Source organism: Hemicordylus capensis, chromosome 3, assembly GCF_027244095.1.
Source record: "Hemicordylus capensis ecotype Gifberg chromosome 3, rHemCap1.1.pri, whole genome shotgun sequence".
In the NCBI taxonomy this organism is placed as follows: domain Eukaryota; kingdom Metazoa; phylum Chordata; class Lepidosauria; order Squamata; family Cordylidae; genus Hemicordylus; species Hemicordylus capensis.
The window spans coordinates 350,630,123-350,653,741 of NC_069659.1; the positions used below are offsets into that span (position 1 = coordinate 350,630,123).

Consider the following 23,619-nt stretch of genomic DNA (forward strand, 5'->3'; position numbering starts at 1 on the left):
GTGGCAGGTTCAGAGGGTAACATGGCCTCGTCTGGGGTGGCAGGTTCAGGCACTGGCAGGGCCACTGCTAAAATGGTGGGTTCAGATGGCAGCAATACCTCTATGGGAATGGCAGGTTCAGGTGGCTCTCGCAACAGTAGCATCGTGGACTTGATAGCGGGAGTGACTTCATCTAGTGCTGCAGTGTCTCCCTCATCCTCAGAACCAGTGGCCTCCAGACCAGGGTCAGAGTCAGTCCTGACAGGAGGCAGGCGGGGGGGACGACAACTCTAACTCCGCCTGGGCTATTTTGAAGGGACTGTGCCTTGGAGATCTGGGGGAGGGAAGACAAAGGAAATGCCCTGGGGGAACCCTCTGAGCCAGGGTGTCCTCTCCTGTGGGTTGCTATTAGGGATGTGCACAGAACTGGCTGGCCCGGTTTGGTTCGAATCCATACCGGACTCGAACCCAACCGGGTCAGTTCAGTCCAGCACCCCATCGACCCCCCCCCTCCATTCAGTTCAAGGGGGTTCGCGAACATTTTGCAGTAGAGAGAGAGAGAGAGAGAGAGCACTTACTCCCTTCCGGGGAGTTGCTGGAGGCGGGTCCATGGAGGTTCCCCCTCCTGCCACTGGCTTTACGTATGCCCCCTCTGGCCAGTTCGGCCAGCTGTTCGGCCCATTTTCAGCCTTCTCCTGGCAGTGTGGTGGCCATTTTGGGCGCGCCGGCAAGATTGGCCTCTGCAGGGTCCAGATTGGATTGCGACGAACAAGCCCCAGAAGCTCATTTAAGCGTAGAGGCATTTGGTGTCTAAGAGCATTTGGTGTCTAGGCACACAACTGGTTCACTTGGTCGCCAGGTACTGTGCGGCTGCGATCAACATTTGTCGGTGGGTGACAGGCAGTGAGTCCTATCAGTCTTAATCTGACTCTTGGTGTCTCTGGGCAGGCCCTGCTATTGCTCACACACCTCCCTTTTTATTGCTCCTCATAACCTCTATTTGGCTGCTTTCCAGATTTATTACTCAGGATTTTATATATTTATGTCTTCTCAAGTATTTTAACTTTTTAACATCCATTTTTATGCCCCCCCCGCTTTTATGCCCTTCATGCATTTTTATGACTTTACCATTTTTCAGACATTTAGGCCCTCATGCCCTTGGTGTATTAGCTACTATTTTTAGTACTTTTATTATTTTTAGTATATTTAGTATTTATAGTCCTTCTAGTACTAATATGCACCATTTTAATATACTATGTAATCACTTTTTATCTACTCCCACTTTTAACGTAATAACTCTTATACTTTATGCTGGTCTGTGACCGTAATAAAGATTGATTGATTGATTGAAGGTAGAAATCTTGTTTTGTTTGTTTCTAATATACTCCAAGTGGAGCTGCCAATTATTTCACTCAAATGCAAATTAGTCTCGAATAACAGGAGGAAGAATTTCTAGATGGACAGGTCCACACACACAGAGAGATAAACCAGGCTGGTAGTAAATCAGCAATCCTTGAAACCAGCGAGCAAAGGAGGAAAGCATAGAAGGCAGCACCCGCTCTCTGGAGCACAAAGAAGACACAACCAAAGAAAAAAGCTGTAGCCCCCACATTCCTGGGCTTGTCAGGACCAAGTCTTGTCACGACAGTAAATCAATAAGACCGCCACTGATCACTCGAATCCAAAGCTCTTTCTGAGCACCTCCCATACATACATACAGCTAAACTCCATCGCTCTATCCCACCTCAACTAAAATCTATCCCACCTCAACTAAAATCTTTCCTACAGCCAACTTGGGCTCTGGATTCAATAGCACATCACATAGATCCAATCCCACCTAAATTCTTCAGCTGAAGCCCCATTGAAAGAGACAGGATCTGTGCAAGAGCAGAAGATTAGAGTGTCATTAGAGCATTTGACTCTGAAAATGGCCATCTTCTATACCATTTATAAAACACATTTCTTGTTTTCTACCCTCCTCTCTTTCTTCCCCCCATCTCTCTGTCTCCTTTCTGCAGATTAGTTTCCTATTGGTTTATTTTTAGTAAGTTCTTTCAAAGAGTTTTATATATGTGGTTGTTTAGTTACTTGTGCGTAGTATATGGAATGTAAAACTATTCATATGCTAAAAACTGCTAGATAGATCAGATTAAGAAAACATATTAGAATATATAAATAACGTCTGTGCCTAAAAGAGGCAAACAAAAAAGGTTGGGAGGGGGGAGAAAGAGGGAGAAAATAAATATTATAAAAACTTCCAAAGCCAAGTTTAAAAAAATAAATTATATCCTTTTGGCAGTGGCTAGTTAATGTAATAATAAATGCTAAAATTTTAACCCCATGGCTGGAAGAGAGAGGATTTTAAAAGGAAAATATAAAAGGCGGCTGTGGATAAAAGTGTCTGGAATCCTAAAAGCAGCATTTTAGAAAGTCTCAATTTTGTTCTTAGCCAATTCAGTTTAAAGCCCCCCCCCCCCCCCCGCCAATATGCACTCCAAACAGCGGCTGAAAGCAAAGGAAAAGACACATATACATTTCGAAGCGCCTTCCCCACCCATCAAAAGACATACACTTCTGACATAAAATCCGCTCCAGTTGTAAACTGATGAGTATTTTTCGGGTAGAAGAAAGTTTGGTACCGATGACCAGCAAACAGGACGATTTAGAAATGGCAAGTCCCCAATCATGCCAGTCCTGTCTCTCTACCCTCCCCACTCCCCTAACAAAGAAACAAAACTGGATCAGAGGCAACAAGAGAGGAGCGAAGTGTGTTCCTGTGCCTGTCTGTGAATGCGAATGTTTGCCATTACAGAGATGGAAAATGTATCTTCTCCACCCCAGGTGTGCTTGGGAAGGAGGCAAAGGAAAGGCTGTGGAGGCACTGGAGTTCAGGCAGGTCCTGGTGGTCTGGGAAGGTTTCTTTCCCACTGGTATGTTTGTAGGAGAGAGGATGAGTCTTACGTTTGAGAAATAAATGGGATGGGATTGCACAAGAGCAGGGACCCACCTGCTTCACCAGAATTTCTTGCAGCCCTATCACATGCAGGTCCAGGGTTGGGGAGGGCACTTTTTCTGGAACTTTAAGGCACTGAATGTGACCAGAAAATCCACCCTGGGCTGGGAAATGTTACTGGGATGGAAACAGGACAAGACTTGTGCCACCCGCTCCCTCTGGGCTATTCTTCTGCAGTGGCTTTACCCCAATCTTTGCCATCTGCTCTTTTACCACTAATGGCAATAACCCAAAGGTACAGCACAGTGTAGAGGGAAAGGGGACACCTGCGCTTTCTCTCCTTTTCCCTTTCTTGTTCATATCCACATTAGGTTTTCCAGATTGGGGAATCCGGTCTGCAGGGAAGGGAAGAAATCACATTAATCATGGGGGAAGAGGGGAAGCCAGTTCCTTCACCTCTTGCTCGCCTATTTGCCCCCCTCCTTTTTAATTGTATTGTTTCATTTTGTTGTAAAGGTGGGCGTCCTTTTGTTAACATGAATCTATAGCAATCTAGTTAACTGAAGGAAGGTGGCTTTAACTTGATTTCTGTCCTGTTGGTTCTGAAATAAGAAATCGAGTTAGAACTATTCCATATAAGCGGGTTGTGAATTTCAGATTGTGGATTCCAGCCTGAGAGAGAACCAATTGTGATGTATCAGGGTAACCTTGTCCCCAATAAGGGAGGTTCGTTTCTGGGCAGATGGAGTCAATAATCAGCCCAAATGAGAGGACTTAAAGATCAAAGCATTGTATTCTGCCTTAAGAACAGAGGTGCTGCCTTGGCTAATGCCAATGTGCAGGAACAAGAATTCTTTCAAACATCCATACCTTTATACAAGAAAAATTCAAAAGTCATCCATGAAAGAAAACAGCATGTTGTTGCCAGAGTACCTAACCAAGGCCAGGCACAAACCACAAACATGTACACGGGCAGACAGACAGCTTCATCCTAGTCATATCAGCCTTTCTACATATCTACATTCCACAGTCGGTCGCTGTAACCTATGGGGGATAGAATACTACCAGAAGGACATAGCTTTGACAGTGCTTTGCACTCACAGGTAAAGCAGCTTCTCTTGCAGAGAACTATTATTCAAACTATTGCAGGCTGTGTAATTCTGTTATTATTTCATTATACATCAATTGCTTTGAGAAAGGAGTTGTATAAACACTGTGCTGTCGGTCTCCACGCCCTTTTTACTGGGCTGATTTGAAATTGACAGCCACCTCCAGCCCCGCCAGCCCTTCAGTTTAGAACCAAAATCTATCCAAAGGATGCCAGCCAGGTTTTCCTAAAGAGCCGGCTTCCTCCCCTCCCCTCTAATTATCCAGTTTGCCTTGGGGATAGGTGGGGATTGTTGCATTTGATGGAACGAATAAACAAAAATTGTGGGCCGGGAAGGCGTGATGGGGTCGTTTGGGGGAATAATGAGGAAAGGGAGAGGGAGGCATGGAAGGGTCATTTTGTCACAGATCATTTAGTCAATAAAAATAGCGTCTTAAAAATAGAAAGGGGGGGGGCAAACACCCGCTATTCTCTTCAGGCTATGAGAGGAGTCATTCTCACTTTTAGAATCTTTTATTTCAGCAACATTTGAAAAGCTGAGAGCTTAGAAAATGAAAGGTGCTCTTTGGAGTCCCTCCTCAGAAATATCCAGCCTGTGTGTACTGTGTGTGTAGGAGGGAGAACCCCATTGCAAAGCAACCTGCCCCCATAGCAAAAGTCACAAAGACCTTGTACGCCCTATGAGAGAAATTCTGGCCGGCCAGAATTCCAAGACTGACACTTAGACTGTATGGACGTTACTGGTTAAACAAATGTAAACAGACCCACAATGTTATATGACTGCTTTTGCTTTGAACCCAGCAGAAGAATGTGAGGAAGAGTCTTCCCTTCCTCCACCCGCCCACTCGCCTCCACCCAGAGGCACATGCAAAGAACCTGCCTGGTCCCCACCACTCGCCTCTTCCAAAGACTTTAAATTAGGGCCTGATACAGCCCTCCCCGCGCTCCCTCCTCCTCCCCCTGCCCTTTCTTTCTGTCTGGGCTGCTACAAGTTCAGAAGGAGGAGGAGGGGAAGGGTGCAGGGGGGCGGGAAGCTGGCGGTGTGAAAAGCTGTTGCCTCGGGGGCCAGGCAGCACCCCCCTTTCATTTCAAGCACTTATTGGTTTGCTGTTGTCATTTCTGAGAACGCAGAAGGACACTTGAAATAATTTCTGATCTGAGAAATGAGGTGACCTGACTGGGGGCTCTCACCAAATCCTTAATTAACACATCAACTCCTTGGGAGAAGGAGAGACGCCGGGGATGGGAGAGAGAGAGAGAGAGAGAGAGAGAGCCTTAACAGTAACTGAATTGGCCAATTCTCAACTTTCCCTAATCATTTCAGAAACTCTTTCCTTTTGTGCCTCCCCGACAAAACACTCGGCGATCGCTTCGTAGTCACCCTACCTCCTGTCCAATGAACATGAAAGGAAATATCCACAGGACCTGTAACAGCTTAATTTGAGCAAAGGCTCACCAGGGTTTATTCCCAGAACCTGTTCTGAATGTCCAGCTCATGAGAGCAGAATGTACATCTGAGCACATGCAAAATGTGTTTTTATTGCTACGGTGAGCTAGCCTCAGCACCTATCCCGGTCTATTGGGTTCTACATCGGATTGGATGAATAGTGCCTCTTTTAGTCAGGATTGTGTATGCCTATCAGTCTAACTACCTAGTTCCTTCTGTTTCCTACATATCTTGCCGTCTGTCTCTTTTAGGCAGTCCCAACCACTCTGTGTTTCTACAAAGGAAACAAGGCGAGAACTCCCTTAAAGTCATTTCTTCATCCTTGCCCCTCCCCAAACCTTCACCTCCTCCTTTTAAAAAATGAGTTATCAGTGTCCCCACACGAACCTGTTGGGTGCCTAGACACCAAAGGAAACTCTACACGTAAATGCTTCTGGGGCTTGTTTGTTGCAATCCGTTCCGGGCCATGCAGAGGCCAAAAGAGAGCCAGCGTGATGCAGTGGTTAGAGTGCTGGACTAGGACTGGGAGACCCAAGTTCAAATCCCCATTCAGCCATAAAACTAGCTGGGTGACTCTGAGCCAGTTACTTCTCTCTCAGCCTAACCTACTTCACAGGGTTGTTGTGAAAGAGATACTCAAGTATGTAGTACACCGCTCTGGGCTTCTTGGAGGAAGAGCGAGATATAAATGTAATAATAATAAAAAAAATAAAATGCACAGGTGCACCCAAAATGGCCACCACGCTGCCGAGAGAAGGCTGAAAAGCGGCCGAACTGGCCAGAGGGAGCCATAAGTAAAGCTGGCGGGGGGGAGGACCTCTGCAGGATCCCGCCCCCCCCCGCTGCCTCCAGCAACTCCCCAGAAGGGAGTAAGGTTAAGCATTTGTTTTAAAAAACCCTGCAAAACATTTGTGACCCCCCCCCGAAAATTTGGGGGTGTTTGATCTGTGGTTGTACTGAACACGGGGTGGAAACAGGAACCAAACTGTTTAACTGAACTGGTTCAAACCTGTTTGCACAGCCCCAGTTGCTACTGCTTCCCATTTCCAGGTCCCATTGGTGCAGCTCTCAAAATACAGTCTTGGAGCTGGGTTAGAGAGAAAGTCTTTTTAAGCTGGCTCCGGGGTTGATTTTTATGTCTGCATCCCCCCAAAATGGGGGTGGGGGCTATGGCAACATACCATGTGGGACCCATAGGGACAGAGGGTTCCCAGTGATGATTGCCTTTGCTTTCTCTCTCCTAATTTCAAGGGAGCAGCCCTCAAAAATCTGCCCGGATGCCCACTTAGACAGACTTTTTCTCTAAGCCAGATCCTGGGCATCATTTTGAGGGCTGCACCCCTGAGACTGGGAGGTGGGGAGCAATGGCAATTCCTGCAGGGTCCTTCAGGGTTAAAAAGTTCTCCACGCAAGTTACCATTGCCCCCCTCTCCAGATTTCAAAGTTGTACTCGTTTTAAATCAGCCTCGTCTGACAAGAATGCCAGAACTAAAAGTTCAGACAGGACAACAGGAATTTTAGTTGAACTATCAACTGTTGGAGCTCCCTACTGTTATGTTTGAAGTCCTTATGATAGTGCCAAACAATGGGCATATTTGGTCCAGCATTCCTACCAGACCAACATGACTACACAGCCCTACCCTTTGCAATGTGGTACAAGTTTTTGGAAGAACCAGGCTTTCTTGCCTTACAGGTTTTTGGATGGTTATTGCTCTTGAGATACAGAAGTGCAGCCATGTCAATCTTCTGTACCTTGGGTATATGAAAACCATATATGTTCACATCCTGTGCAGTCTGTCTGCCACTTCCAAATAATAAAATATATCTGTAACGCATGATTTCGTGAATTACTGCATTGGTATAGGGTAGTTTCTTCCGATCTTGATAGCAGATTAAGGAAGAGGAACCAAAAACATCTTCTATTTCCTTTTGGACCTTATCTGAAGAAAACAGTAGAAAAGGAGGCTTCAGTTTGGACACTGCATTCATCTCAGGAAAGTCAAGCAATCATGAAGAAATTAATCTCTCATCATTCTATTACAAAACCTGAAAAACCATTGAATTGTAAGGGTTATGATGGGAAGGCGGACAAGTTCTGACGGACATTTCAGAGTTCTGCAACAATACGAACTGATTTGACAGTGCCAAATGTCCCCTCCCAACAATATCACTACTGTTTCTTGTCAGAAGATTACAGGTTGGGCCTAATAGTTCCACTGTCTACTGCACTCTTAAGGCCCTACTTGGAATACTGCGTCCAGTTCTGAGTGCACCACATTTTAGGAAGGACATTGATGAACTGGAATGGGATCAGAAAAGATGACAAGTGATCTAGAAACCAAGTATCATGAAGAATAGGTATGTTTAGTCTTCAGAAGAGAAAATTAGGGGGAGATAATGTTAACCATCTTCAAATACCTGAAAGTCAGTCACATAGAAAAGGGAGTGAACCTCTCATCTGTTGCCCTTGAGGGCAAGACTAGAACCAATGGGTTGAAATGGCATGGACACAGATCCAGGCTAGGCATTATGAGGAATTTCCAAAATGCAGAAACTGTTCAATAGTGGCACAGAGCCTTCTGAAGTGAAGTGGGTGTGGGTCTATTTCACAAGAGGTTTTCAAACAGAGGCTGAGCAGTTGTCTGTCAGGAATGCTGTAGCCCATTCCTCTTCTGGACAGGGGGCTGGACCAGAAGATTGAAGTGGTTCCTTCCCACTCCAAAATCTCGTGAGTCTGTTTTCTGCTCATTGGAAGAAACCTGAACTCCTCCCCTCCCCCTTCTATTTTATTGCCAAGGTTAAGATATAAATGATTGACTTTTTGAAGGAAAATGTCCAGGACTATTGTAACGTATTTTACTGCAGTTCTCTACCTGGAACTACCTTTGGAAAGAATTTGGAAACTGTCTTCAGCCGTTACAAAATGTGGTGGGCTGTGTGCTGACTGGAACCTAGTATTTCAAAGACATAATTCCAGTTTTGGTTATTTCACTTCTTTCCACCATGATGCATTTTTATTCAAGCTCTTGAGCATTTTCAGATCTTACACTGCAGGAAGATTCACAATCCAAAGCAGACTCTCAACCCAGTAGTTGGTCTGGACGTAAGTTCCCTCTCCATTCACAGGAATCTTATTCACTGTCCTACTGCTCACTGTTTTAAGGGCATACTTTCTAGTTATCTGTATAAATATTTGATCTATTATAATTCTTCTAAGCTTTTGATTTTTGTGATGCTTTGTGATAGGAAATACTTCTCTAGACATACTTACTTATTAATAGAATCTATAAGATAAAATCGATACTGTGGAGGAATAAGGCATAAACCTCTTTTTTTGTAAATAAGATGGTATATTGTAAATTACCTTGCTAGTTTCTGTATTAATAAAGCTGATAGGGTCAAAAGTCCATGGTTGCTGTCCTGTAGTTTCAGTTCTGAGAGAAAACCATTTGATTTGGGAGGGAAAGGGGGGTTTGAAAAATAGCGAGAATTTGAGTTATTCTGATTGGGTATTTTGAAAAGTATGACAGGGAAATTTGGGTATATATAGGGAGGCTGCTTCAGCAGAGTTTCAGTAAAGTTTGGAGAAGTTAAGAGTCAGAGTCAGAAGAAGAGTTCAGAGTGCAATCAAAGCTGAAGACTGGAAGAGATATAGTCTGGAGAGAGAGTACAGAACTGAAGAATTGCTGGCACAGTCTGAGAGAGGATCAGAGCTGGGACTGTAGAAAGAGCTGTGCAATCACTAGCAGAGAGTGGAAGCTCTCTGAAGGGCTGGAATCACAAGCAAGAAGAAACAGTGTGGGGCTAAACCCCACAGGACTGTGCAGGAGAACAGGAGCTGAGGCTGCACAAGGGACAAGCCAGGTTGCTGCAAAAGCTGAGGTAACTACAGAGGACTCTGAGTTAGGGACCAGTATTATATGGGACATTCCTACTCCCAGAGAAGGCACACATGTATTGACTCCTGCAAACTCCAGTGAGATACAGCAAAAGCAGGATGCCCCTAATAAGCCCTTGCTGTTGCAGCCCCTCCCCAAGTGCCATGCCCTGTAGGAGACTGAGCTCTTCTTGTGATGCCCTTGAAGAGCAACGCCCTGACAGTAGTCTGCCCAGGGCTGCCATCTGCCAGTGACCCCCACTACAAAAACATCATTGCACTGATTGCCCCAGACAGCCTGTCTTTGAAGAGGGACCTGCCAACCCACCACACCATTCAGCAACGTCCTTTGGAGCATAGCGATGACAGCCCCACTCGGGGACTAGAACTAGGTGAAGCACCCACCTCCTTTCAGGTTTGCTGCTCTGGCACACCCCTGAAATATGATACTCATTCTGAGCCTGACAGCATGCTGAGTGCATTAGGCAACTGCTCTGAGACAGTGAGCACCCATGAATCCCCTGACAAACTCTCAGGACTGGAGCTAAGACAGTCTGTGCCTTTGAAGGAAGCATTGACTCCCCTGAGTGCCACTCCAGTGCCACTCAGGCCACCAGAGCAGGTGCTAACATGTGCTGCTTCACTGTCCCTATCTCGGCAAGAGCAGCAGGCCTGCTGATGAACACCTAAATCCTACTCCCACCTCAACCTTATGACCTCCCCCTGATGATCATAGGATCAAAGTCACATCCTGGAATTTGGCTGGGTGGCACCATCACATGGATACAGATTCTAATAGCTTTCTTTCTCAGTTTGACATAATTTTGCTGAGGAAACCTGGACAGCAGACAACTTTGCACTCAGTTGATATCACTCATTCTCAGTGAGGGCAGTTCCTGGGACAGGGTATGGAAGGCTCAAAGGAAGACTGGCAATATTAGTCTCCACCTCCCTGCGGGTAACATTGACACCTCTCACCTCACTCAAATACTATACTATGGCAATATTAATCCACTTTGGACCCAGATCACTATTAATAATCAATGTGTATCTATCACCACAGCAATGGGAACTCGAAATCTGCTCTGTATGGGCCAAGCTTGAGCATTACACAAATGACCTTCTTCTGGCCAACTCTGAAGTGCTGGTGGAGATGGGGGTGGGTGACTTCAATGCTAGGATGGGGCCTGACAACTACACCTTATTCTCTTAACATCAGCTCCCCACCCCAAGCCTGGAGACCAAGCTCCTACCCCTTATCCACTCTTCAAAGGATCTGAGATCAGATTATGCAGCTCTCTGTCTAGCTCAAACAACTGCCAGACTTAATCTTCTAATTCTAAATGGCTCCCCTGTGAGTGATTATGCAGGGGAATTCACATATCTATCCGGCTGCAAAACAAGTTCTATTGATTATATTGCTGTTACTGAGAACTTGCTCCCTTTTGTTGTGAACTTTAAGGTCCTTTCCTACCTAGATAGCAATCATTTGTTGCTCTCCCTCCAGTTGGTGCCCTTTGTTGAACAGCTGTCTGGAGATGTCAAGACAAATAGACACCTCAGCTTGATAAAAATATAAAGGAACTTCTTGCAGTGGAACCCTCCAAAGCTACCGGAGAGACTTGATGTCAATGACTCCTTCTCTCACCCCTCTGGAGACCTATGATGACCTATGATTCAGTGCAAGCGCTCCAAAAACTAAGGATGTGCACAAAACCAGTTTGCCTGGTTCTGTTTGAATTCGAACCAGCTTCAAACCAGTGTGGGCAGGTTCAGTTTTGGTTGTGGTCAAACCCCCACTTTGGTTCGGTTCAAATTCAAACCCAACTCAAACTGGTTCTAAATGGTTCTACATAGGGTATAATGGGGACACAAACTGACTCATTATACCCTATGTAGAGCACCTAGGGGCACAAAAGTGGGGTGAGTGGTAGGCACACAGGGGTGCCTACCATACACCGAAACCCTAAGGCAATCAGACACTTCTGTGATTATTGCTGAATTTTTCAAATTTTTTTCCTCCCATAGGGGAATAATGGGGATTTGAGGCAACCCCACTGCCCCTTTCGGGGTGCCAGGACACCCCAAAGTGGGTCTGGGGGCATGGCAGGACTGGCCTCAACTCCCTTCAGGCACCCCCAAGTTGATAGAATTTATTGTTCTTTATTCAGGAATTTTTATAAATATTTTTTGCCTCCATTGGAAAGCATTGGGAGAGTCTATCCCATTCATAGAACACAGTGTACTATGACCTTAATTACTTCATTGCTGTGAACTGCGAACTCAGAGGTCACACCAATGAAGTAATTTAGGTCAGTAGGTGATAGTGGTTGAGTATCCCTTATCCGGACTGCTTGGGACCAGTAGTGTTCTGGATTTTGGACTTTTCCAGATTTGGGAATCTTCTCTATACAGCCATGTAATTCTGGTAGAATGGGGTCTGGAATTGGAGGCAGAACTCTCCCAAGTGCACATGAGAGTTCCAGCGGTGAGAAACAATGGCGGCGGCGAGGAGGCGGATGGCTGAAGAGGTGAGCGGAGGAGGCGGGAGGCGCTGGTGGTGGGAGGACAGTGGTGGTGGGCTGCCAGTTTCCTATGTACAAAGTGAACTTGAGGCATGGCAGGGAGGGACTCGGTGGTGGCAGGACAGCCCTGGCCCTGAGGAAGGTGGCTTGACTGCATTTTTAAAGTGAGCTGAGGCGAGGTTTTTTTGTTTTGTTTTGTTTTGGTTACGGTGTGGTGTCCGGATTTTGGATGTCTCGATAAGTGATACTCAGCCTGTAGTACACTCTGTTTTGTTAATGAGAAAGGTCTTAATGCTTTCCATGGGAGGCAAAAAAATGTATAAAAGTTCCTGAATAAAGAATAAATGCTATCAACTTGGGGATGCCTGGGGGGAGTTGAGGAAAGCCCTGCTGTGCCCCAAGACCCACCTTGGGGTGCCCTGGCATGCCCCAAAGGGGGTGGGGCTGTCTGAAATGCCCATTATTCCCTATGGGAGGAATAAAAACATTGAAAAAACCATCCAAAATTCAATAATAATCACAGAAGTGTCCAATTTAATAATAATAATAATAATTCAATTTCTATACCGCCCTTCCAAAAATGGATTGGCGCGGTTTACACAGAGAAATAATACATAAATAAGATGGCTCCCTGTCCCCAAAAGGCTCACAATCTAAAAAGAAACATAAGATAGACACCAGCAACAGTCACTGGAGGTACTGTTCTGGGGGTGGATACGGCCAGTTACTCTCGCCCTGCTAAATAAAGAGAATAACCACATTAAAAGGTGCCTCTTTGCCAAGTTAGCAGGGGTTTTGGTGGGTGGTAGGCATCCCTGGGTGCCCACCACCCACCTCACTTTTGTGCCCCTAGTAGGCCACCTACGCACACACACACAGTTACACAATTAAGAAGACAACCAACTGGGAAGCAAAAAACCACCACAGAAACAACTGCAAAGCCAAGGGGACCAAAGCGTACCACAGCACAGACTAGCTACACAACAACAGCTACAAACCAATAAGACCTAACTAGACGGTTCAAGGCAATAAAACCAACCCGGCATGCAATCTGCAAAGAAAGAGCAACAAGGCAAAAACACAGCAACACAATGAAGGGGAACTTAAAGTAACATGCACCTGGGTCTTCTTCTGTTCTTCTCTTCATGTATGCAATGCATGCCTTTTGTCTGTAGGGAAATAAATGCCTCAGACTGTGTCTGGTCCATCGCATCTTTGGACCACACCAAAAACACTATCTACAGAAAGGAAAGGAAAAACCTACTGACAACACACACACACACACACACACAAAACAGATGGAGCCTCCATGCATGCACACACACACACACACACACACCACACACACACATGCACACACTTCTAACTACACAAGGACACACAGAAAAATTTACAGACATACATTTGGGCAGTCCCGCTGCCCTCCCCCCAAGCAGCAGAACCGATTTAAAAATTGACATATTTACAAATTGAAAATCATGCTTTGAAAAAAATCATCTTTGTGAGAATCAACCTTTTTTAAAATTCATCTTTGTGAGAATCAAAATTTTAAAAAATGCATTTTTGTGAGAATCAAGTTTTGTTTAAATTTGTCTTTGTGAGAATCAACCTTTTAAAAATTCATTTTTTAAAAATCAAGATTTAAAAAAACCCACATGTTTACACACATGCAGACCACTGCTGGTGCCTGGTATACGTGTGTGTGCCCACGGCCCCCCAAATTCTGTGGTCAGGTGGAATCAGGGGCTTGTTCAGCATCAGGTTATGGCAGTGGGGGTGTATCAGTTGCCAAGTCACAACACTAGTAGTGGGCATGCTGCAACTTGGTTGGCACACGGCTGTCAGCTTAAGGTGGAAGAGGAAAGGTAGGGATGAGCGGAGGCTGCTGCCAGGCAGGTAACCAACACCATGAGTCAACCATGGGCCAATCACTTGTGCAGCTCAACCTCCAGCTCGGGGTAGCCCAGCAGGGGGAGGTTCACCTTGAGGAAAACCAATTGCTTGACCACACCAGGGTCCAACCACGACCGAGCGGGTGTTACCACGTTGCCAGCAAGTGAAAACACCTGCTCACTCTGGACGCTGGTTGGTGGGCAGGAGAGGAGGCATGCAGCAACCACCGACAGGTCTGTCCAGACTTGGTGGTAGGTTGCCCAGAACTGTGCGTGGTCCATCTCTGGGTCTTCCTCCACAGGCTCCTCCAAGTACTGGGCAACACATTGTGCAGCACTGGTGGACCTGGTAGGCTAAGCCTTCCTCAAACCGGGCAAGGCACCAAGGCAAACCTGCTTAAACCACTGGGCTGATTTAGTGGTAGGAACTGCCTGCTGCGTTGACACCACTGCCTGGGATGCCACGCCGCTTGACTGGGAAGAAGAAGTGGCAGGAGCTGACGCCAAGCCGCCCACACTACTGCTGCTGCTGGGTGTGGTTCTCTCGGGGAGAGGAACACCCTCACCAACCTCCTGGTCTCTGTGGGTCCTAGTGACCTCCTCCTCCCTAACTTTCTGGACCAGGAGGTCCCTCCACCTGGGCAAGTCATCGGCGTGCACAACATTGCCCTTGATGGTCAAGTCACAGAGACAAGTAAAGACATACTCCGCTTTGTCACCAAATGCACCAACCAGCCCGTTGACAACCCCAGTCCTAAGCCTTCCCGCCAGAGCACGCCCCTCTGGCATGGTCAGTGAAGTCCAGAGTTTACCCATCAGCTTCTCTAGGCAGAGTGCTGTGGGCAGGGCCTGGCTCAGAGGAGTGGTGTTGGCACACAAGCTCTTCATGGCCAACAGGAAAGGCTCGAGTGCCAACACCATCTCAGACATGAGCTTCCACTCCACATTGGAGAGGTCACACATGCTGAGGGACTTGTTCCTTGCCAGGTCATCGAGGGCAGCCTCCTGCTCCAACAGGTGCTGAAACAAGAGGAAGGTAGAGTTCCACCAGCTGTCTAAATCCATTGGGATGAGGTGGTGTGGAAGCCAGTAGGCACACTGCCTCTCGTGAAGCAGGTGCCTGGACTTCTCACTTCGGTGGAAATTGGCTGTGATCTTGTGGGACTTTTCCACCAGTGCAGCTGTGGCAGCAACAGCACCTGTCAAGAGGTGGCCCTGTTCCCTGGACGCCTTCAGCTCCTTAAAGCAGAGGGCATCCCTAACAGCAAGATGGACCATGTGCACCATACACCATATATTGACACACTCCATCACTGACTCTACGGTGGCGGTCATGTTGGAGCCATTGTCCGTGACAATGAAGCCCTGGGAGAGGTGTGGAAACCTGCCGATCCAATCCTCGATTTGGCAGCTGAGTACGGCTTCCACCTCCTCCTTGTGGTACTTATTATTATTATTATTATTTTATTTTATTTTATTTTATTTTATTTTATTTTATTTTATTTTATTAAATTTATACTCTGCCCAAACTTACGTCTCTGGGCGGCTAACAACAATTACAACACATATAAAAGTGACATCCAAGGTCTCCATGTGCAAGACGGCCCACCTGTGCTGTAATGTGGTGTGGGACATTCTGGAGCCAGAGGCACCACCAAATGCCCCCTCTCTCTCCAGACCCCACAAGTGGGCAGTGAGGGCCAGGAAAGCAGAGTGCATCCCACTCAATCAATCAATGTTTATTACGGTCTATGACCAGCACAACTAGAGGAGGGGGGGAAACAATTAAAATATAAATAACAGTTAAAAAGATAGCAAATCAACAGTCTAACCCACCAACAATATTATAACTGAAAGGTTATAGAGCAGCACTAGAATTATTAATTAAAAACTGATGCAATCTTCAAGCTGCCACGCAAAAGCCCGCCACTTTCCGAGTGATGGCAGGAATACTGTCCTCAAGCAGTAAAGCCACTTGTTGACTAGGCAAATTTCCTGGAAAACGAGCCAGCAGTGGAGATATTAATTCTAAATGTAAGTCCCTATAAAAGGAGCAATGAAGCAAAACATGTTCGATAGTTTCAACTTCCCCATCACCACAGGGGCATAAATGCTCCACATAAGGAGTCCCACTGTAGCGACCTTCAAGAACAGCAGAGGGAAGGCATCTAGATCTGGCCTGTGTAAGAACATCCCACTCACACTGTTCCAAAGATCAGTGGTGAAATGAACGCTGGTGCCAGCCGTTGCCGCCTGCAGCATGGCTGACACGAGCTCCCTGCACTGTTGGTACAGGGAGGGGACCACGATCATGTAGTTGGGTGCCAGCAGCTGGAGAATCTGGCAGAAGCCAGAGTTCTTGACAACGTGGAAAGGTTAGTCGTCAGTGGTCATCATCTCCTCTATGAGGCAGGTGAGGAGATGTGGGTCCACGTGACCAGGCTGCTTGGTGCCCGACTGTGTCCACCGGTTGACTGGCAGCATGCCCTGCTTTTTTGGAGCTGGCACACCACCATTGTCAGCAGTACTTGCACACACACAAGGCACACTAACGCTGCCAGCAGAGTCAAGGACTCCCGGGTGATGCCGTCACATGTGCCGCCACATGGAGGTTGTCCCCAGGTGCTTGGAATCCTTGCCCTGACTGACTTGTGCCCTGCAGTGGACACAGCAAGCAGGGGTTGGGGCATCTTGAGGGACCTCAAGTGCTTCCAAATCTCACTGCTCTGTGTGGCCTCAGACGCCCTGGGAGCCATCTTAGGCCTCTTGGGTGATGGTATTCCTATGGGGAGGCTGCTGCCGATGCTCCCCCACCACCATCACCCACCCCCCTTCCGCCCTGGGCAGAAGAAGAAGGGCCCAGCTTCATTGGCAGAGGAGGGCAGGCTCCTCCACCTCAGCAGCAGACCCTTCCTCCTTGGAGCCAGACTGGGAGGACCCAGTACTAGACTCCACCATGACCTGGACATCATCAAGGGGGCCCCCACTGAGCGGAGAAATAAGCATAGGAGGGGCCACAAGAGGGAGGGAAAATCTGGCTGCACTGCCAGCCATCACATTCTCTCTGCTCTCTGCCTCCTCCACTCCTGCTATGGAAGGAGCCCAGGCAGGAGAGCCTCCCGCACCACCAGACTCCAGTAACACTGGTGGCACAACCCGATGGAGCCACCAACACCACAGGTTCGGGAATTGGTTTGATGGCAACAGACTCCCCCTCCGGCTGACCTGGGCCAAAGAATTCACCCACAGGGACCTGTGGGACTCCAGGAGGAGGAGGGCATCTTCTCTGCCCCCACCCCAGCTCCCAGCAGCAGCTAAGGGACCTCTCCCACCTCTGCCTGCCACCCTGCTGCGAGTCCTGCTCACAACACAGCACTCAGACAAGTCTCCACCGGATTAATCAGAGATTTAGAAAAATGTTTTTAAAAAATTGAGGTGGGAGATTTAAAAAAGAAAGACAAAAACCTGAGACAGAGAAACCTTTTTTAAAAATGCCAATGGGGGGAGGGGAGCCTTTAAAAAAAACCAGCCAATTGGGGGGAACCTTTTCTACAAAAAACCTGATGGGGTGGCGGGAACCTTAAAAAAAAAAAAACCTAATGGGGTGGCAGGAATCTTTAAAAAAAAAACACAGATGGAGTGGGGGGGGACTTTTAAATAAAAACTTTTTTGCAGGGGATCAACCTTTTTTAAAGAACAGGTATTGGGGCAGGAGGGAACCAAACAATCTTTTTTTAAAGCAAAACCTATTGGGTTTAAACTTGTTTTTTTAAAAACAAAAACAAAAACAAACCCCAAAGCCCTATTTAAATAAAACACCATTTAACACAAGCCCACCCACCCACAACCATGCAATACAATAAAAACAAAAAAGCAATCAATAAACTACTAAACAATGGGGGAGGAGGGAAACATGTAAAAACAAGAAACAACCTGCTAAGAAAAAACACAGAAAATATCCCTCCCCACAACCAAATACAAAAGGAGGCCCTATTCAGGGTGGTGTTCTGTGGGTGGTGGTGTTCTGTGGGTGGGGACTTCTATGATTTCCCCATTGTCATGGATGGACCACTATCTGTTTTAGGTTGGACTTACAGTTACGTCCCACTTCTGCAGAGGTGAGGGGCCTATTACAATGGCCCATCCAAGAAGGTTATTGGATCCAATAGATTCCAAGAAGCCACAGTTGGATTTAAGGTTGGCTCAGTGTAAGGCCTGCTCGGATCAATTTGATTTGCTATCTTTTTAACTGTTATTTATATTTTAATTGTTTTTTTCCCCTCCTCTAGTTGTGCTGGTCATAGACCGTAATAAACATTGATTGATTGAGTGGGATGCACTCTGCTTTCCTGGCCCTCACTGCCCACTTGTGGGGTCTGGAGAGAGAGGGGGCATTTGGTGGTGCCTCTGGCTCCAGAATGTCCCACACCACATTACAGCACAGGTGGGCCGTCTTGCACATGGAGACCTTGGATGTCACTTTTATATGTGTTTTAATTGTTATAATGATCGCAGGGGCTTGTTCCAGGCTCACCCACACACTTCCCGCTAAACTCCTGCAAAACTATTGACTCCATATCCCGAGTTAAGCTATGGGAGAAGATGGAATCTTCCTCAACTGATCGATGTCTGCTCTACCTAATTCGCACCCTTCACACAGACAGGACACTCAGGGTAAGGTGTAGCCCCCAAGGATACCTTACAAACCATATCCCGACCCAAAAGGGAGTCAAAAAGGGATGTATTCTGTCCCCATTTCTTGTCAACTTTTACAACAGTGCCATAGTAAGCCATCTTAGCAATCCAAACTTCCATCCCCACAAGCTGGCTGAAAGAAGCATTTCCACCCTACTATAGGCTGACGATGTGGCAATCCTCTCGAGGACCCCTATAGGCCTCAGAAGGGCATTTATTAATTATTTATTATTATCTATTTGATTTCTATATCACCCTTCCAAAAATGGATTGGCGCGGTTTACACAGAGAAATAATAAATAAATAAGATGGATCCCTGTCCCGAAAGGGCTCACAAATTAAAAAGAAACTTAAGATAGACACCAGCAACAGTCACTGGAGGTACTATGCTGGGGGTGGATAGGGCCAGTTACTCTCCTGCTTCTAAATAAAAGAATCACCACGTTAAAAGGTGCATCTTTGCCAAGTTAGCAGGGGTTAGCATTGGCAACACTAGCGCAATTCTGCAAGAGTGAACAACTTGAAATTAATTACCAATAAACTAAGGTCATGGCCATTGCCAGAAGTCCCAAGATCCGCCACTGGAATATTGACAGCCACAGAATTGAGCAGGTTGCTTGTTTCACATACCTGGGAGTGGTCCTTCATTCCTCTGGCACAAGAAAGGCCCATTGTGATCATGTCGCCTTCATTGCACAGAGAAGCTCCACCGCCGTTCTGAAGTCCTTACGGACTAGAGGTGGCCACTACATACCAGCAGCGCTTAAACTATTTGAGGCCAAGCTGCTGGCTCAACTACTCTATGGTGCACACCCGGGAACCCCCTTCAGTCTTCCCTCACTAGAACATGTCCAGTCTAAATTCCTATGACTGTTCCTACAAGTGCCTTACTGTGTCTCCAATGCTACTCTATGCCTGGAATAGGGTATGCTAAAAGTTGAGGCCAGGGTGTGGATGACCATTCTCAACCACTGGCTCAAACTAGCTCTCAGCCCTCGGGGCCCGGACCCTCTGATCCTACAGGACAATTTCCAATCCTCCTAGAAATTGGCGTTCTAGAATAACGTGGCGCTACCGAGCTTCTCCCTGCCCCTCCTACTTGCTATGGGCTGTGACAAGGCAAAAAAGGCCATCAAATAGAGGATTTTGGACACTGAGTGACAGGCTGTCCTTAGTGGGGCACCAGCTTCCTGTCATCAGAAAGGCTTAGATTCACCTTCTCCTCTGCTGCATACTTGACACAGCTGGAAATCCCAAGCCACAGAAGGGCTTTCTCCCTTGCCTGTTGTCATGCCCTTCCCTCCAGAGTGCTGGAAGGCAAATACAGAAAGCTAGGGATCATGGAAAGACTTTGCCCCTGTGACACTGGGGAGGTGGAAACCACAGAGCATGTGGTTTCTCTTGCCCCTTTTATAAGGACAGTCGTGACATGCTTATACTTCCACTGCTCCTCAAGTAACCTGGCCATCCCAGTCAAGCTTATACCAGCTTTCAGATGAAGATCAGGCCTTCACGTATAACACTGCCAAGTTCTGTGCGGCAGCGTACAAGATCCACCGGGCCCTGATTGCCAGTCCATAACCATGTATTAGTCTTGTACTGATTTTAGTAACTTTCTGTTTTAACTTGCCTGCTTCACTCTCAGGCACGTATCTTGTCCTACATATTTAGACACCCCATCCTATAGTTTAAATATCTTATGTTTTATCCTCTCATAGACAGATGCATATAAATTTGAATATAACTGTAGTGACCTTGTACTCATACTTTTGCCTCTGTTCTCTCCCTATCCATAGATATAATTCTCTAAGATGTACCCATCGCTAATCCGATGTGTGGCAGCTCTTGCAAGAGTTTGTGAGTGAGCTGCTGGGAGAGGGGGAAGGAAAGTGGCGGTGGACAGAGAAGACGGTGGTGGTGGCCAGGGGGGAAGAAAACGGTGGTGGCCGGTGGGGAGAAAACTGTGGCAGTGGGGGGCAGGCGGGAAATGGCAGTGGCGGGAGAGAAAGCGGTGGCAGTGGCAGTGGGGCAGGGAACGGGGGGCGAGCTAGTAATTATTAGTAATTTTATAGTAATCATTTTATAGTAATTATAGTTTATAGTAACATTAATGTAGTAATTTTAATGTAATATGGTTTTATTGCTTCATAATCTGTCCAGTCCTGATGTATGTACTCATAATTACTGCATCACACTATTTTATGCTGGTCTTGGACTGTAATAAAAATGATTGATTGATATAGGTAAGTTGGATGAATTTTCTCAACCATTTTATTTCTGTCCTTATGCTCTTATGAGAACTGTTGGGTTTGTTTGTCTGTTTTTAATGTTATGCTGTACAAAGAAACCAAAGCTACTGTTTAAAATTGACTAAATTTGTTCCAAAGTAAAATTTATTGTTGTATTTAAAGATTAGAAGCTTCTGCTTGATTGTCTCCACCCGACACCTAAAGCCCTTCAACACTACTGGGTTTTGGTTTTACTACAAAGGTTGAAGGGTTGTTACACTAGACACAGCCTGAGAAAAGAAAAGTCTACTTGGTGGCAGTGGTTAAGCATAGAAATCATGGGTCTGGTTTAGTCTGGTCTGTGACAAGTGTTAGCAACATGGTGGGAGAAGCAGATTCCACCACAGAATCCATGATACTAGCTGGGTGACTCTGGGCCAGTCACTTCTCTCTCAGCCAAACCTACTTCAGAGGGTTGTTGTGAAAGAGAAACTTAAGTATGTAGTACACCGCTCCGGGCTCCTTGGAGGAAGAGCGGGATATAAATGTAATAATAATAACTCCCCCTGAATTTAGGATTTTCTAGTCTTTCAATAAAGCCAAATACTTCAAAATAGATCTTGGGCTGAATGTAGGGATGTGCAAATTGATTTGTGGCCGAATCAATTTGACTTGAATCTGGGCACCAAAATGATTCAACTTCAAATTGAATCACCTTTGAGGATGCTTACCAGATTCGAGGTTGAATCGAATCACCCTCAGTCCACGCTCAAATCAATTTGAGCCTCCATTTTGTCCCCCAGTAATAAACCACAGGCAACCACAGACAAAGCAACAATGTATAAACAGCAATTCGTGAAATAACCTTAAACAAGGTAAAAATGTATTAAACATACATATGAAAATGTATAAACATACACCATGATGCAACAAATCTCAAACCATGGAAAAACCCAGCAAACAACACATGTGCAACTACATGAATGTGCAAAAAGTTAAAGAAAGAATCTTCACAGCTGGAGAGCAAAACACTATGAAGAGAAATAGGCCGAACATGTCATAATTCTCCACAAAACTCTTCAACAAGTGGAAAAGTGCAAAGTGTTCAAGATGGACTCCTCACAGCTGGAATGTAAAACATGCAAAATGCTACAGAGATGCCAGACGTATCTGAAACTGTGAAGATTATTTGCATCATTGTGTATGTTTTTACATTTTCATATGCATGTTTAATACATTTTTACCTTGTCTGAGGTTATTTCACAGATTGCTGTTTATACATTGTTCCATTTTGTCCACAGCAATCTCAATTTTGTGTCCTCTGAGCTTCTGCTATCACTGTCTGGGGTGAATTTTTATGTGTGGATTCTTGGTTGTGAGATGACTTCTTCAAAGGGAATCCCTGTGTAGAACTCATTTCACAACTGAGAATTCACAACACATAAAAATTCCTAAAAATTCATCCCTTTGCCTGATTCCTTTGGGTGTTCGGTGACAGTTGGAACCCATGGGGACAACCTTCTTTGGTGCCCTCCAGCCATTAAAAATCTGGCTGAATGAATTTGAATTGAAATCAAATCAAATCAAATCAGAATCAAATTGACCCAGATTCTAGGGCAGCAGATTCAAGCTCAAATTGAATCAGGATGATTCCATTCAAACATGAATCAATCCACAAATACTGATTTGTGCACATTTCTAGCTGAATGTGATGTTTTTGGACTTCCTTATCTGAGATATGTATGAAATCTTGGAGGAATTCAGATCCACCAGTAAACATAGCAAAGTTACATTCTTCTCTGTGAGGATTAAGAAGAATCTTTACCAACATTGCACAGGTCTCTCTCACCTTGAATTTCTGGATGATTTACCATGAGGAGCAGTGCCCATTTTAGAGTAGTGGAAATGGTATCTATCCCTGCACCCATTAATTCCAGAACACACTGAGCCAAGTTGTCCTCATTGTAGGCAGAGTTGGGACCATCTTTATCCTGTTTTTGACAATAGGAATGGTGAAATAACATTTACAAAAAATTACAGACATTTTGCGGTTATTACTAACATACAACCAAATGCCCCCAGAAACTGTGTTGGGAAAGAAGTGAGATGGGTTTTGAGGGGCAGGTTCAACAGCATAAATCCATTTGGTGCTGGTGTAAGAATGAGTGAGGCAGATCTGAGAGTAAAGAGAGAGAAGTGCTAGGATGTTCTCTTCTGAAGGGTGAGTAGGACTGAGAAGCAGAAATGGGGCATTCTGTCTATCTATCTATCTATCTATCTATCTATCTATCTATCTATCTATCTATCTATCTATCTATCTTCTACTGTGCTTCAAAGCCATATTTTTGTTTGACTCTCTGTAAGCATGCTGTCTATACCCAAAGCCACAACTGACTGGACATAAGGCACAGGTCTCACCTGCCAGACCAGGCACTATTTCATTCTCCTGAAAGAAAGGGGAATAAAAAGAAAGAAGAATGGACCTGCAACAAAAGATGGCAGTATATCCCTGGTATGCAAGTGTTCCCTAAGCTTGTAGCTAATCCTGGTGAAAAACCAATGTTACCAACAAAGACAGGAGTACCTGCTGTAACTTGGATCTTATTTCTTATTCATCCCCCCCACCGGTTGTTATGGGGGGCAGGGGGGCTGGTACCCAGTTCCATCTACCCCCCCCCCCGAAACACAAATGGCCAGTCAGAAAACACTGATTTGACACACCTTTCCCCCTCAGAAGCAGAAGGCCTTGTGACTGCCGTGTGAGAAATTTATCCACTGGAAGAGCAATCCCTCTCTTTTGTTCAAAAAGTTTTTAGACTTAGTTTTTCCCCTTCATTTTTTAAACACCAACATATCTGCAATTCATCCCAAGCCTGCCTATAGCTCTCACTTGCCTCAGGCACTGTGGTTATCCA

General features: G+C 45.8%; 1 protein-coding gene across 1 annotated transcript in view; it reads right to left on the reverse strand.

Annotated features, from left to right (window-relative positions):
- LOC128350629 (cytochrome P450 2J5-like) overlaps nucleotides 1-23,619 on the reverse strand; it is an 87,901-nt gene that overhangs the window by 15,507 nt on the left and 48,775 nt on the right. The window contains exons 6-7 of the mRNA XM_053309019.1: nucleotides 22,554-22,695; nucleotides 7,240-7,427 (exon numbers count right to left, since the gene is read on the reverse strand). Coding sequence (XP_053164994.1) covers nucleotides 7,240-7,427; nucleotides 22,554-22,695 — 330 coding nt within the window. The remainder of the gene's footprint in view (nucleotides 1-7,239; nucleotides 7,428-22,553; nucleotides 22,696-23,619) is intronic.